Source organism: Trypanosoma brucei, chromosome 1 (assembly GCF_000210295.1).
Source record: "Trypanosoma brucei gambiense DAL972 chromosome 1, complete sequence".
NCBI lineage: Eukaryota > Euglenozoa > Kinetoplastea > Trypanosomatida > Trypanosomatidae > Trypanosoma > Trypanosoma brucei.
Window position 1 is genome coordinate 354,307 of NC_026734.1, and position 13,139 is coordinate 367,445.

At 50.0% G+C, this 13,139-nt stretch overlaps 9 protein-coding genes across 9 annotated transcripts; all 9 read left to right on the forward strand.

Moving 5' to 3' along the window:
• TbgDal_I1390 (alpha tubulin, (fragment)) lies at positions 1-912 on the forward strand (the record flags this gene model as incomplete). Its single annotated transcript, XM_011773097.1, has 1 exon — positions 1-912. The coding sequence occupies one exon, from the start codon at positions 1-3 to the stop codon at positions 910-912; it is 912 nt and encodes a 303-aa protein (XP_011771399.1).
• A 330-nt stretch (positions 913-1,242) lies between these two features.
• TbgDal_I1400 (uncharacterized protein) lies at positions 1,243-2,292 on the forward strand (the record flags this gene model as incomplete). Its single annotated transcript, XM_011773098.1, has 1 exon — positions 1,243-2,292. The coding sequence occupies one exon, from the start codon at positions 1,243-1,245 to the stop codon at positions 2,290-2,292; it is 1,050 nt and encodes a 349-aa protein (XP_011771400.1).
• Positions 2,293-7,456: 5,164 nt separating this feature from the next.
• On the forward strand, positions 7,457-7,987 carry TbgDal_I1410 (T. brucei spp.-specific protein; the record flags this gene model as incomplete). The annotated part of the gene is made up of 1 exon (XM_011773099.1): positions 7,457-7,987. The coding sequence occupies one exon, from the start codon at positions 7,457-7,459 to the stop codon at positions 7,985-7,987; it is 531 nt and encodes a 176-aa protein (XP_011771401.1).
• A 657-nt stretch (positions 7,988-8,644) lies between these two features.
• Positions 8,645-9,046, forward strand: TbgDal_I1420 (histone H3, putative; the record flags this gene model as incomplete). The annotated part of the gene is made up of 1 exon (XM_011773100.1): positions 8,645-9,046. The coding sequence occupies one exon, from the start codon at positions 8,645-8,647 to the stop codon at positions 9,044-9,046; it is 402 nt and encodes a 133-aa protein (XP_011771402.1).
• Positions 9,047-9,515: 469 nt separating this feature from the next.
• Positions 9,516-9,800, forward strand: TbgDal_I1425 (hypothetical protein, unlikely; the record flags this gene model as incomplete). The annotated part of the gene is made up of 1 exon (XM_011773101.1): positions 9,516-9,800. The coding sequence occupies one exon, from the start codon at positions 9,516-9,518 to the stop codon at positions 9,798-9,800; it is 285 nt and encodes a 94-aa protein (XP_011771403.1).
• A 440-nt stretch (positions 9,801-10,240) lies between these two features.
• TbgDal_I1430 (histone H3, putative) lies at positions 10,241-10,642 on the forward strand (the record flags this gene model as incomplete). Its single annotated transcript, XM_011773102.1, has 1 exon — positions 10,241-10,642. The coding sequence occupies one exon, from the start codon at positions 10,241-10,243 to the stop codon at positions 10,640-10,642; it is 402 nt and encodes a 133-aa protein (XP_011771404.1).
• Positions 10,643-11,093: 451 nt separating this feature from the next.
• On the forward strand, positions 11,094-11,378 carry TbgDal_I1435 (hypothetical protein, unlikely; the record flags this gene model as incomplete). Its single annotated transcript, XM_011773103.1, has 1 exon — positions 11,094-11,378. The coding sequence occupies one exon, from the start codon at positions 11,094-11,096 to the stop codon at positions 11,376-11,378; it is 285 nt and encodes a 94-aa protein (XP_011771405.1).
• A 440-nt stretch (positions 11,379-11,818) lies between these two features.
• On the forward strand, positions 11,819-12,220 carry TbgDal_I1440 (histone H3, putative; the record flags this gene model as incomplete). The annotated part of the gene is made up of 1 exon (XM_011773104.1): positions 11,819-12,220. The coding sequence occupies one exon, from the start codon at positions 11,819-11,821 to the stop codon at positions 12,218-12,220; it is 402 nt and encodes a 133-aa protein (XP_011771406.1).
• Positions 12,221-12,691: 471 nt separating this feature from the next.
• On the forward strand, positions 12,692-12,976 carry TbgDal_I1445 (hypothetical protein, unlikely; the record flags this gene model as incomplete). The annotated part of the gene is made up of 1 exon (XM_011773105.1): positions 12,692-12,976. The coding sequence occupies one exon, from the start codon at positions 12,692-12,694 to the stop codon at positions 12,974-12,976; it is 285 nt and encodes a 94-aa protein (XP_011771407.1).
• Between the last annotated feature and the right edge of the window lie 163 nt (positions 12,977-13,139).

Consider the following 13,139-nt stretch of genomic DNA (forward strand, 5'->3'; position numbering starts at 1 on the left):
CTGGGTGCGCTGCTCTTGGAGCGCCTCTCCGTGGACTATGGCAAGAAGTCCAAGCTCGGCTACACGGTGTATCCATCACCGCAGGTGTCGACGGCTGTCGTGGAGCCCTACAACTCTGTGCTCTCGACACACTCACTTCTGGAGCACACCGATGTTGCTGCGATGCTTGACAATGAAGCAATTTATGATTTGACTCGCCGCAACCTCGATATTGAGCGCCCCACGTACACCAACCTGAACCGCCTCATCGGTCAGGTGGTTTCCTCGCTGACAGCGTCCCTCCGCTTCGACGGTGCATTGAACGTGGATCTGACAGAGTTCCAGACAAACCTTGTGCCGTACCCACGTATCCACTTCGTGCTGACAAGCTATGCACCAGTCATCTCCGCAGAGAAGGCCTACCACGAGCAACTCTCTGTCTCTGAGATCTCGAACGCTGTGTTTGAGCCCGCCTCCATGATGACAAAGTGCGACCCCCGCCACGGCAAGTACATGGCGTGCTGCCTCATGTACCGTGGTGACGTTGTGCCAAAGGATGTGAATGCTGCCGTCGCGACCATCAAGACGAAGCGCACGATTCAGTTCGTGGACTGGTCTCCCACAGGCTTCAAGTGCGGTATCAACTACCAGCCACCCACGGTGGTGCCAGGTGGTGACCTTGCCAAGGTGCAGCGCGCGGTATGCATGATCGCCAACTCCACGGCCATCGCAGAGGTGTTCGCTCGTATTGACCACAAATTCGATCTCATGTACAGCAAGCGCGCCTTCGTGCACTGGTACGTCGGTGAGGGTATGGAAGAGGGTGAGTTCTCCGAGGCCCGTGAAGACCTTGCAGCACTTGAGAAGGACTACGAAGAGGTTGGTGCCGAGTCCGCGGATATGGACGGTGAGGAGGATGTGGAGGAGTACTAGAAAGTGTGACAACGTCGCACCATGTGTAGGTTTTCATTTATGTTCTTTCTTTCTTTCTTTTGTGAATTTGTTTTCTGTCTCAAATGTTTTTAATTCGCTTGGGACCTATGTTTTTCTTGTTTTTTTGCTCACCCTTTGTGTAGGAGGCACCCTGTCACGTCTGTGGTTGCGTGTATGCCTTCCTTCCCCTTATTCGCTTCTTCCTGTCGTGTCACACCTCTTTCTCTCTCTCCCTTTCCGCCTTTTCTTTCAATCTTGTTTTCTCGACCAGCCCTACTAGAGGAGAAAGAATAGTAACCCTTTCATCAAAGAAAATAGTTCAAACGAATTATGCGCGAAATCGTCTGCGTTCAGGCTGGCCAATGCGGTAACCAGATCGGCTCAAAGTTCTGGGAGGTGATCAGTGACGAGCACGGTGTGGACCCCACAGGTACCTACCAGGGTGACTCTGACCTGCAGCTGGAGCGCATCAATGTGTACTTTGATGAGGCAACGGGAGGTCGCTATGTGCCCCGCTCCGTGCTGATTGATCTGGAGCCAGGTACAATGGACTCCGTACGTGCTGGCCCCTATGGTCAGATCTTCCGCCCCGACAACTTCATCTTTGGACAGTCTGGCGCCGGCAACAACTGGGCAAAGGGCCACTACACGGAGGGTGCGGAACTGATCGACTCTGTGCTCGATGTGTGCTGCAAGGAGGCGGAGAGCTGTGACTGCCTCCAGGGCTTCCAGATCTGCCACTCCCTTGGTGGTGGTACTGGCTCCGGCATGGGTACGCTGCTCATCTCGAAGCTTCGCGAGCAGTACCCTGACCGTATCATGATGACTTTCTCCATCATCCCATCCCCCAAGGTGTCCGACACTGTCGTCGAGCCGTACAATACGACTCTCTCCGTGCACCAACTTGTGGAAAACTCCGATGAGTCGATGTGCATTGACAACGAGGCACTGTACGATATTTGCTTCCGCACCCTGAAACTGACAACACCAACGTTCGGTGACCTGAACCACTTGGTGTCTGCTGTTGTGTCCGGCGTCACCTGCTGCCTGCGCTTCCCTGGTCAGTTGAACTCTGACCTCCGTAAGTTGGCTGTGAACCTTGTCCCATTCCCGCGTCTGCACTTCTTCATGATGGGCTTCGCCCCGCTGACCAGCCGCGGCTCGCAGCAGTACCGCGGTCTCTCCGTGCCCGAGCTAACGCAGCAGATGTTCGATGCGAAAAACATGATGCCCCTGGTGATGCCGGCCACCTCATCGTGGTGCCAGGGTCCAGTACCTCGCCTATGCGTGGGAAGCCAAGAGCCGGCAACCGCCATCTTTGTAAGGAAGTGCCTGCGGGTGCGTCATCGTTTTGCCATGGGACAAGCAGAGTCAGGCTGAGACAAAGTGTTATCAATGTCTGTCCTTAGGTACGTGCAGACGTGCCATCAGTAGTATTATTCGCGCCCAGAAACTGATGAATGGTGATGTGGAAAGTAAATTAGACCCTGTATTCCGTGGCACCCAGTGGAACTGCGCTGCGCTCACACAGGGCAAGCGGTTAGCTCTTCATAGGATGCTAATTGAGGATAGGGTAAGCTTCTGCTTACTGTGCGAAACGAATTTTTCCTCTCTGGAAGAACAGATTCTCCATCCTCTACTTTTGCAACACGACGGAGCAGAAAGGGATGCAAACGGTGGTGGAGTATCTATTCTGATACAAAAAGTCCTCCGGGTGGAAGTCGGTGAGAAGAAAGTGGGACAGCTAGAACATGTAAGCGCCACTATCCACGTATCAGAGGAAGACAAACTAACGCTCACGTCAGCCTATTTTCCAAGAGGACGAAGCGCTGTGAACTTGGGAAAACTTGTCGCATTGAAGAGAGATGTGCAATACGTCATAGGCGCCGACGTGAATTTACATTTGTGTCTATGGGATAGAGAGGTCCCTCCTGATGCAGGAGGTGAAGCAATAACTACTTGGTGTGTTGATACAGGTTATATTGTAGCAAATACAGCTGACCGCACCAGATATGACTATGCACGAAACCTCGGATCGTCCCCTGACGTAACGCTGAACCGGGAATGTCAAATTATCAATTGGACGGCTACAGAGACACCGGACAGTGATCACTACGTCATCTTATTTCAGTCATCGTCGGAAACGATGAGATCCCGATTGCCCTTGCTTGTCTGGACCGAGCGCTATTCTCTTGAAAGAAAGCCGACTGGGTGAAATTCAATGCCTACACCAAGCAAGAAAGCAAGAAGATCGGAAACTCGGGGAAAATACACAAAAACGCCCCCATTTTAGGTAATATTATCCGGGACGCGACAGTGAAAGCTGTCCCCCGCGGCTCCTTTTTCCAAAAGCCTTTGTGAACGAAGGAGTTAACAGAGAGAGATGAGAAGATACGATGCGTCCAACATCTTCGAGAGAGGCCATCTCTTGTCTCCCAGCGAAAAAAACTGCTAATGGAAGTCTCCACCAAACGATGGCATGAGACTTGCAACAAGTTTGCAGTTTCTGAGAGTAACAGTTGGCATATCGTAAAGAATGTTTTCTCACAAAAAACCCTAGTCACACCAGCAGTGAGGGCAGACAACAGAATCCTGGCGCAGAAGCAGCACGCACAGAGTCTCATAGATATGTACGCTGAAAAGTCGAAACATGACCCGGATGCTGCGCACGTTCCGTTGATTTCCCTCCCAGAACAGATGCCATAGAGCCGTATCTCTATGGGAGAATTGAACACAACGCTAAGGTATATACCAAATGGTTCTGCTCCTGGAAACAATATGCAGTGGATTGAGAGGCTCTCAAGCACCTCAACAAATATGGAAGGCGTTTACTACCACGATTATTCAATCGCAGTTTATACGCTGGTGAGGATCCACAACCGTGGAAAAAAGGTGTCATCATTCCATTGTTGAAAGTGGGAAAGCCATCCATTGACCTAGCATCCTTCAGGCCTGTTACCTTAACAAGTACGGTCTTAAAGGTCATGGAAAAGATTGTCTGCGCAAGGATCCGGGACACTGTCGAATCGAAATTGACAGTGCAGCAATCAGGATTCCACCCGGGTCACTCTACACTAAACCAGCTCTTACACCTAAGGGCAGCTCTATGTAGACCTCACCACGATGACAGGACAGGGGCTGTATTTGTTGATTACGCGGAGGCATTCGACACGGTAGATCATGCAACAGCGGTTCGTGCCATGCAGGAAATGGGAATACCAACTTACACTGTGAAATGGACCGCTACCTTACTACAGGGAAGAAAAAAACAAGTAAGGGTAAAGAAGGTGTTTTCGGGGAACAGGGAGTTCACACGAGGGGTTCCACAAGGTACAGTCCTAGGTCCCCTCTTATCATAGTGGTGAACTCTCTCAGTAAACGCCTCAACCAAATTCCTGGTCTAGGACATGGCTTCTTCGCAGACGATCTAACTCTCTCATGTCGTCACTCTGATAGAAACATAGTCCAGGAAACGCTCCAAGCAGGGCTAAACGCAGTAGCAGCATGGAGCCGAGAGACTTATATGGGCATTAATGTGGATAAGACCAAATACACACTATTTCGCGCCAAGAACAGAAACTCACCGCTTCCGTTGGTGAACGGGAAACCTATCGACGAAGATAGAAATCCCAAGATACTTGGCATCACATTACAGCCATATAGTGGTTTCTCCACCCATGTCGAGGGGGTTAAAAAGGCAGTGGATATGCGACTACTGCAACTTGCTGCAATCTCATCAACTTCTTGGGGACCACGAACCAACACGATCAGGACGTTCTACATTGCCCTGACTCGTGCAAAGATCTTGTACGGCGTGGCGATTTAGTATCATAATGCCAACTACTTCAATCAGGAAGAGCTAGAGTGTTCCCAAAACAGAGCGTGCAGAATTCTCTCCGGAACGGTGAGAGGTTGAAACAGTACAGACGCGCACCTAGAGGCCAACTTAACGTCCCTTAGAGAAGCCGCGACGATACGGGGTCTGAAGTAGCTGATACGCTGCCAGCCACGAGATAGATACCTAAAAGAGAGTGCGGAGTTAGTATATCACCCAAGTTATCCTGTCCGAAAGTTACTGAATGATGTAAAGCGTGAATACCCACAACTTCAGGTAGAATCCGCACACACCACAGAGTGGTGTCCATATTTCTGGATACAGCGAACAGATGTCTGTTTCACTACGCCATTCCCCCGAATGTGAAGAGAGACTCGGAGGAAGAACTCAAACGTGAGACATCCGAAAGATGGATAAAGCGCCGTTATTAGAAGAAAAGGGCAATAACCCTGTCGCTCTATCACACTACGAAGTGTGGACAGACGGATCTGTAACACAGGAGGAAAATCAGGAGCGGCAGCTCTCATCGTCAAGAATGGCAAACTCCTGCACAAGGTGCTCGAAGGAACGGGACGACTTGCATGCAGCTATAGAGCTGAATGTGTAGTCCTAATAATTGGCCTGAAACAACTGTCCAAAGAGATCGATAAAGCAGAAAAACAAAACTTCCGATTATTGATATTTACGGACTCATGGTCAATGGTAGCAGCTCTGCACACGGGCCCGCTTACAGTTACAGACACAGTACTGCGCTAAATATGGACACTACTCATCCAACTCCAAAGTAAAGGAGGACGGATTCGTATTCAGTTCATATTTGGTCACTGTGGAATAGCGGCTAATGAGCAAGCTGACAAGGCAGCCGGCAAAGCAGCGGAGCAACCACAAATGCGAACTGCATGGATACCGGATGTGGTTGCAGCAGCGAAAAGGCTGCTGCGCACTACAAGGGAAAAGCCACAAACACATAGGGCCACACTTACTGGACACTGGAAGAACACAAACCTCAAGACCTCGCTGTCCAGAAAGGAATAAACCCTACTCACTCAACTCCGCACGGGTGCATCACCTACGTACGGGTGGGTGGACAGGAAATTGAACCCTAATATCCCCAACACATGCAGATGGTGTTGCAATGTGGCAAAAAGCCAGACAGTGGAGCTCGTGAGTGTGAGACCAACATCTACACGTGCAAGCGATCCAACAGTTTGCCCAATTTGTGGGCTGCGATGCTCGAACCGGCAAAATGGCGCTATACACATGCAACGAACCCATGGAGTCCAATACGAGCAGGGCAAACGGCGACTCAAATTCCCGCGAGGAGATGGAGGAGGATTCCAATTTGGCCCTCCCACCTCCCGAACCGCCGCCAAACACAGAAACACCGCAAACCGCTGCGGATACTATTATGTATCCCTGCTTGATCTGCGAGAGGACCTTCAAATCGAAGACTTGGCAAACAAGGCACAGAGAGACCGCACACCCGGGTGTAGCACCACCGCGCGGAACAACAGAAAACCCAGAGGGAAGTGAACAAACAACATAATCGGAGAACACTCTTCAGTGTGCCCTGTGTTCTTTTGTACCCAAGTCCAAGGGTGGATTAACAAACCACCGAAGAGTCCAGCACCCAGATCAAAAGGTCACGATAGCATCCAGGAAGAGCGGAAGGGATTCGGCGAATCGACGGGAAGTAGAGGAGGAGGAACCATCAGCTACCTCGCTCCATTGTACATGCTGCGATTTCATAGAGAAATCAAAGAGTGGGTTAGCTGCGCACTGTAGGTATAGGCACCTCCAAACAGTCTAGTCTATCACTACAGTTTCAAAAAAGAGACCAAGGACCCCCACTCCAGAGAGCAGATCGCAGAAAGTACGGACGGAAAGAGTCGAAGGAAGATATCAGTGTGATCACTGCGAGAAGACATACGCCACTACAGGGCGAAAAATAGTGGAAGCGTATGTCAGCTCTCTAGCACCGAGGCAGCTCCGGCAGGACGACGATGCGTGAAGGTTACAGTGCCGACGCATGAGTGTACCGAGTGCGGCACCAAGTGCTACTCAAAAGCAGGACTAACGCGTCATCAACAAACTGCACATGGTTTGAAGCTGGAAACCCCTCTCCCCCAGATGCATGAATGCGAAGAGTCACCTAGGCACCTACTCGTGTACCCAGGACTCGCTACACTGCGTCAACGATTCTTCAAGGATGACACACCTCTCGAAAAGTTGCTGTACAGTGAAGAGTTAACAAAATTCCTACTGGAACTGGAAAAACTCTCACAAAAGGTACCGCCAGAAAGTAAGGGCCGAACGCCGGATATCGAATCAGCTGACCCTCGTAGTGATTGCCCTCCGTCTAGGAGATATCAAACTTCTGTCTCCCCCCCTGTCGGATTGCGTGGGAAGCGGAAACGCTCGCCATTTCCTCGATGAGCCCCTGTGTACACAGTTAGTCTCCCCCGTCCATATTAAGACGGAGCCTGGGTCTCGTCAGCCCAGAAACTCTCCCCCCTTCACCACAAAGCAGGCACCAACGTTCGAATAGGACTGCTGGTGGTACGCTGCCAAATATCTCTTTGAGATAATTGCGCGTTATATTAAAAAAACATGATGCCCCTGCACCCGCAGCAGATTCCCTCAAAGAGCTGACGGTTGCAGGGGCTTGGCTTCCCCCGCATAGGCGAGGTACTGGACCCTGGTACCACGATGAGGTGGCCGGCTGAGCCAGGGTGCGGAAGCCAAGGACCTGCGACACCCGAAAGGGCTAACAAGCTTAGGTTTCTACTTGTTGGGAAAACGGATAGTGGAAACCACCCTAGTGGTTGGTTGGTCGCTCGCACTGTGCGCTACAGTACTGCGGATGCAGAGATTGGACCTTGCAAGGGTTTAATTTCGCACGATTGCAAGCTTCTGCTGTTACTGTGTGGATACGTTGAGCGCAATCCTGGACCCCTCCGGTTTGTGCAGCAGAACGTTAACGGTGTCTCAGCAGTAAAGCTATCAAGCCTACTTGCTCTAGATGCAGACGTCTATCTTCTTCCGGAGGTGAAGAAGTTGCGTGAGGCGTCTCGCATCTGTAAGGTCCCGCCATACACAGTTTACTGTAGCCCCCCGAACGCTCGGGGTGGAAGAGTTGCCATCTTGGTGCACCAACGAAGCAGCATCCAGACCAGGAGTGTGACATGGAAAGCACTCCCAAACGACGCTGGCATCAAAGCCGTAACTGTGAAATTGTGATAGGTAATACTCATCTGGGTATAGTGAATGTTTACATCCCCCCACCACCGAGCATCACTGGATCCTTCGCTACCCTTCTGCAGACCTTGGAAAATAACTGCTCTATTATTGAGGGAAACTTCAATGTTTTCCACCCACTATGGTGGAGCGAGGTCGGTCAATAAAACAGGTCGGACAAGTTCTTTTACCTGTCCACCTATGCATATTCGAACTGCAAAACCTCCTTGACGCGGTAACACGAAGCTAAGGCAATCAGAAAAGCGCCCTCGACCTCACCCCGTCTCGTCTGGATGATGCAATGCAACGGACCACGCTTTTGTAGATAGACAGCGATCACAAAGGAATCACATTTATGCTCGAAAAAGTATGCGAAATGATTATTCTCATCCCCTTTATCCCTAGCCTCTTCCACTTTCCAACTTCCCTCCTCTGCCTCCTCTCACCCTTTTGTTTTTGTATTTCCCTTTTATTTTACATTTTCACCCCACCATCAGCATCCTTTCACTGGCTTTGCACAACCGCATGCACACATACATCCCTTTGAATGTCATACCTCCCTCCTCTCTCTTTCTCTTTTTTTTTTCTGTTACATCTCATATTAGAAAGCTAAAAAGCTACTTTACCACAACTCTCAAACCAAGCAACAAACTAAAAGACATGTCGAGGACCAAGGAAACCGCCAGGACGAAGAAGACCATCACCTCCAAGAAGAGCAAGAAGGCCTCAAAGGGTTCTGATGCCGCATCTGGCGTAAAGACCGCCCAACGCCGCTGGAGGCCCGGCACCGTGGCACTCCGTGAAATCCGCCAGTTCCAACGCTCCACCGACCTGCTGCTACAAAAGGCACCATTTCAACGCCTGGTCCGTGAGGTGTCTGGTGCCCAAAAGGAGGGTCTGCGCTTCCAGAGTAGCGCTATTCTCGCCGCACAGGAAGCGACTGAGTCGTACATTGTGTCGCTGCTTGCCGATACCAACCGCGCATGCATTCACAGTGGGCGTGTGACAATCCAACCAAAGGACATTCACCTTGCCCTCTGCCTACGCGGTGAACGTGCATAAGAAGGTACAGAAATGCGTAATTGAGTGAGTGAGTATGAATATGAGTAGGTGTGTGTGTATGTATGTATGTATGCGTGAGGGTCAGGGTTGAGACAAATATTCAGATTAGAGAAAGAAAGAAAGAAAGAGAGAGAGCACTGCAAAGCATGCATGCATGCATATATATATATATATATGTGTGTATATATATATATGTGTATATATATATATATGTGTGTGTATGTTTATGTGCATGACCTTCTTTCTCTTTCCCCTTCTCCTCTCTGTTGCTCTTCTCTACGTTCCACTTGCATGCATAACACATACTTCCTTCTTGTAACTGCTCCCTTTCTCTCATTACACTGTGTAGTCTTTACTTTCTTTCCCCTCTTCCCCTCACTACAAAGACAATGTGTGTCCGACCCTCCTAACTTGCTCCTACTCACAGCGGTTTCCAGTCGCATTAGCCATCGTCACACGGTACCACACAATGATGCCTTGTGATTTGTTTTGCCTTTTGCTACTATTCATCGGAGGCCGTGCGTGGCGTGCGCGGATTGTTGTGCAGGTGTACCTGCCGGCGTGTCCCCGCTGCGCGGTTGGGGAAGAGACAAGTTTAGGGGGCTGTTGTGACACAGTTAGATTTCCCACGTCACCTCCAGCGGTGCGGATGCCTCCACTTCAGGTGTGGTTCCCCATTCCCCCGTATATCTTTCTTTCTTTCTTTTCGTCTGCTCATTCCACTCTGGGTGCAATATCCGGGAGTGTGGAATAAGAGTTGAGATTGGGGTTAAGATGAGGGTAAAGGGGAGTGGAGGGGCGACGTGGGAGAGACGGATGGCCAGATGGAAAGGGAAAGAAAGGTGTGAAAGTGTGGAGGTAACGAGATATTGGGTGAGGGTGACTGATAGAGGACAGCATCTGTGAATGTGTGGTTACTCTTCTCCCCTTTACCCCTAGCCTCTTCCACTTTCCAACTTCCCTCCTCTGCCTCCTCTCACCCTTTTGTTTTTGTATTTCCCTTTTATTTTACATTTTCACCCCACCATCAGCATCCTTTCACTGGCTTTGCACAACCGCATGCACACATACATCCCTTTGAATGTCATACCTCCCTCCTCTCTCTTTCTCTTTTTTTTTTCTGTTACATCTCATATTAGAAAGCTAAAAAGCTACTTTACCACAACTCTCAAACCAAGCAACAAACTAAAAGACATGTCGAGGACCAAGGAAACCGCCAGGACGAAGAAGACCATCACCTCCAAGAAGAGCAAGAAGGCCTCAAAGGGTTCTGATGCCGCATCTGGCGTAAAGACCGCCCAACGCCGCTGGAGGCCCGGCACCGTGGCACTCCGTGAAATCCGCCAGTTCCAACGCTCCACCGACCTGCTGCTACAAAAGGCACCATTTCAACGCCTGGTCCGTGAGGTGTCTGGTGCCCAAAAGGAGGGTCTGCGCTTCCAGAGTAGCGCTATTCTCGCCGCACAGGAAGCGACTGAGTCGTACATTGTGTCGCTGCTTGCCGATACCAACCGCGCATGCATTCACAGTGGGCGTGTGACAATCCAACCAAAGGACATTCACCTTGCCCTCTGCCTACGCGGTGAACGTGCATAAGAAGGTACAGAAATGCGTAATTGAGTGAGTGAGTATGAATATGAGTAGGTGTGTGTGTGTATGTATGTATGTATGCGTGAGGGTCAGGGTTGAGACAAATATTCAGATTAGAGAAAGAAAGAAAGAGAGAGAGAGCACTGCAAAGCATGCATGCATGCATATATATATATATATATGTGTGTATATATATATATGTGTGTGTATGTTTATGTGCATGACCTTCTTTCTCTTTCCCCTTCTCCTCTCTGTTGCTCTTCTCTACGTTCCACTTGCATGCATAACACATACTTCCTTCTTGTAACTGCTCCCTTTCTCTCATTACACTGTGTAGCCTTTACTTTCTTTCCCCTCTTCCCCTCACTACAAAGACAATGTGTGTCCGACCCTCCTAACTTGCTCCTACTCACAGCGGTTTCCAGTCGCATTAGCCATCGTCACACGGTACCACACAATGATGCCTTGTGATTTGTTTTGCCTTTTGCTACTATTCATCGGAGGCCGTGCGTGGCGTGCGCGGATTGTTGTGCAGGTGTACCTGCCGGCGTGTCCCCGCTGCGCGGTTGGGGAAGAGACAAGTTTAGGGGGCTGTTGTGACACAGTTAGATTTCCCACGTCACCTCCAGCGGTGCGGATGCCTCCACTTCAGGTGTGGTTCCCCATTCCCCCGTATATCTTTCTTTCTTTCTTTTCGTCTGCTCATTCCACTCTGGGTGCAATATCCGGGAGTGTGGAATAAGAGTTGAGATTGGGGTTAAGATGAGGGTAAAGGGGAGTGGAGGGGCGACGTGGGAGAGACGGATGGCCAGATGGAAAGGGAAAGAAAGGTGTGAAAGTGTGGAGGTAACGAGATATTGGGTGAGGGTGACTGATAGAGGACAGCATCTGTGAATGTGTGGTTACTCTTCTCCCCTTTACCCCTAGCCTCTTCCACTTTCCAACTTCCCTCCTCTGCCTCCTCTCACCCTTTTGTTTTTGTATTTCCCTTTTATTTTACATTTTCACCCCACCATCAGCATCCTTTCACTGGCTTTGCACAACCGCATGCACACATACATCCCTTTGAATGTCATACCTCCCTCCTCTCTCTTTCTCTTTTTTTTTTCTGTTACATCTCATATTAGAAAGCTAAAAAGCTACTTTACCACAACTCTCAAACCAAGCAACAAACTAAAAGACATGTCGAGGACCAAGGAAACCGCCAGGACGAAGAAGACCATCACCTCCAAGAAGAGCAAGAAGGCCTCAAAGGGTTCTGATGCCGCATCTGGCGTAAAGACCGCCCAACGCCGCTGGAGGCCCGGCACCGTGGCACTCCGTGAAATCCGCCAGTTCCAACGCTCCACCGACCTGCTGCTACAAAAGGCACCATTTCAACGCCTGGTCCGTGAGGTGTCTGGTGCCCAAAAGGAGGGTCTGCGCTTCCAGAGTAGCGCTATTCTCGCCGCACAGGAAGCGACTGAGTCGTACATTGTGTCGCTGCTTGCCGATACCAACCGCGCATGCATTCACAGTGGGCGTGTGACAATCCAACCAAAGGACATTCACCTTGCCCTCTGCCTACGCGGTGAACGTGCATAAGAAGGTACAGAAATGCGTAATTGAGTGAGTGAGTATGAATATGAGTAGGTGTGTGTGTGTATGTATGTATGTATGCGTGAGGGTCAGGGTTGAGACAAATATTCAGATTAGAGAAAGAAAGAAAGAAAGAAAGAAAGAAAGAGAGAGAGCACTGCAAAGCATGCATGCATGCATATATATATATATATATGTGTGTGTATGTGTATATATATATGTGTGTATATGTTTATGTGCATGACCTTCTTTCTCTTTCCCCTTCTCCTCTCTGTTGCTCTCCTCTACGTTCCACTTGCATGCATAACACATACTTCCTTCTTGTAACTGCTCCCTTTCTCTCATTACACTGTGTAGCCTTTACTTTCTTTCCCCTCTTCCCCTCACTACAAAGACACTGTGTGTCCGACCCTCCTAACTTGCTCCTACTCACAGCGGTTTCCAGTCGCATTAGCCATCGTCACACGGTACCACACAATGATGCCTTGTGATTTGTTTTGCCTTTTGCTACTATTCATCGGAGGCCGTGCGTGGCGTGCGCGGATTGTTGTGCAGGTGTACCTGCCGGCGTGTCCCCGCTGCGCGGTTGGGGAAGAGACAAGTTTAGGGGGCTGTTGTGACACAGTTAGATTTCCCACGTCACCTCCAGCGGTGCGGATGCCTCCACTTCAGGTGTGGTTCCCCATTCCCCCGTATATCTTTCTTTCTTTCTTTTCGTCTGCTCATTCCACTCTGGGTGCAATATCCGGGAGTGTGGAATAAGAGTTGAGATTGGGGTTAAGATGAGGGTAAAGGGGAGTGGAGGGGCGACGTGGGAGAGACGGATGGCCAGATGGAAAGGGAAAGAAAGGTGTGAAAGTGTGGAGGTAACGAGATATTGGGTGAGGGTGACTGATAGAGGACAGCATCTGTGAATGTGTGGTTA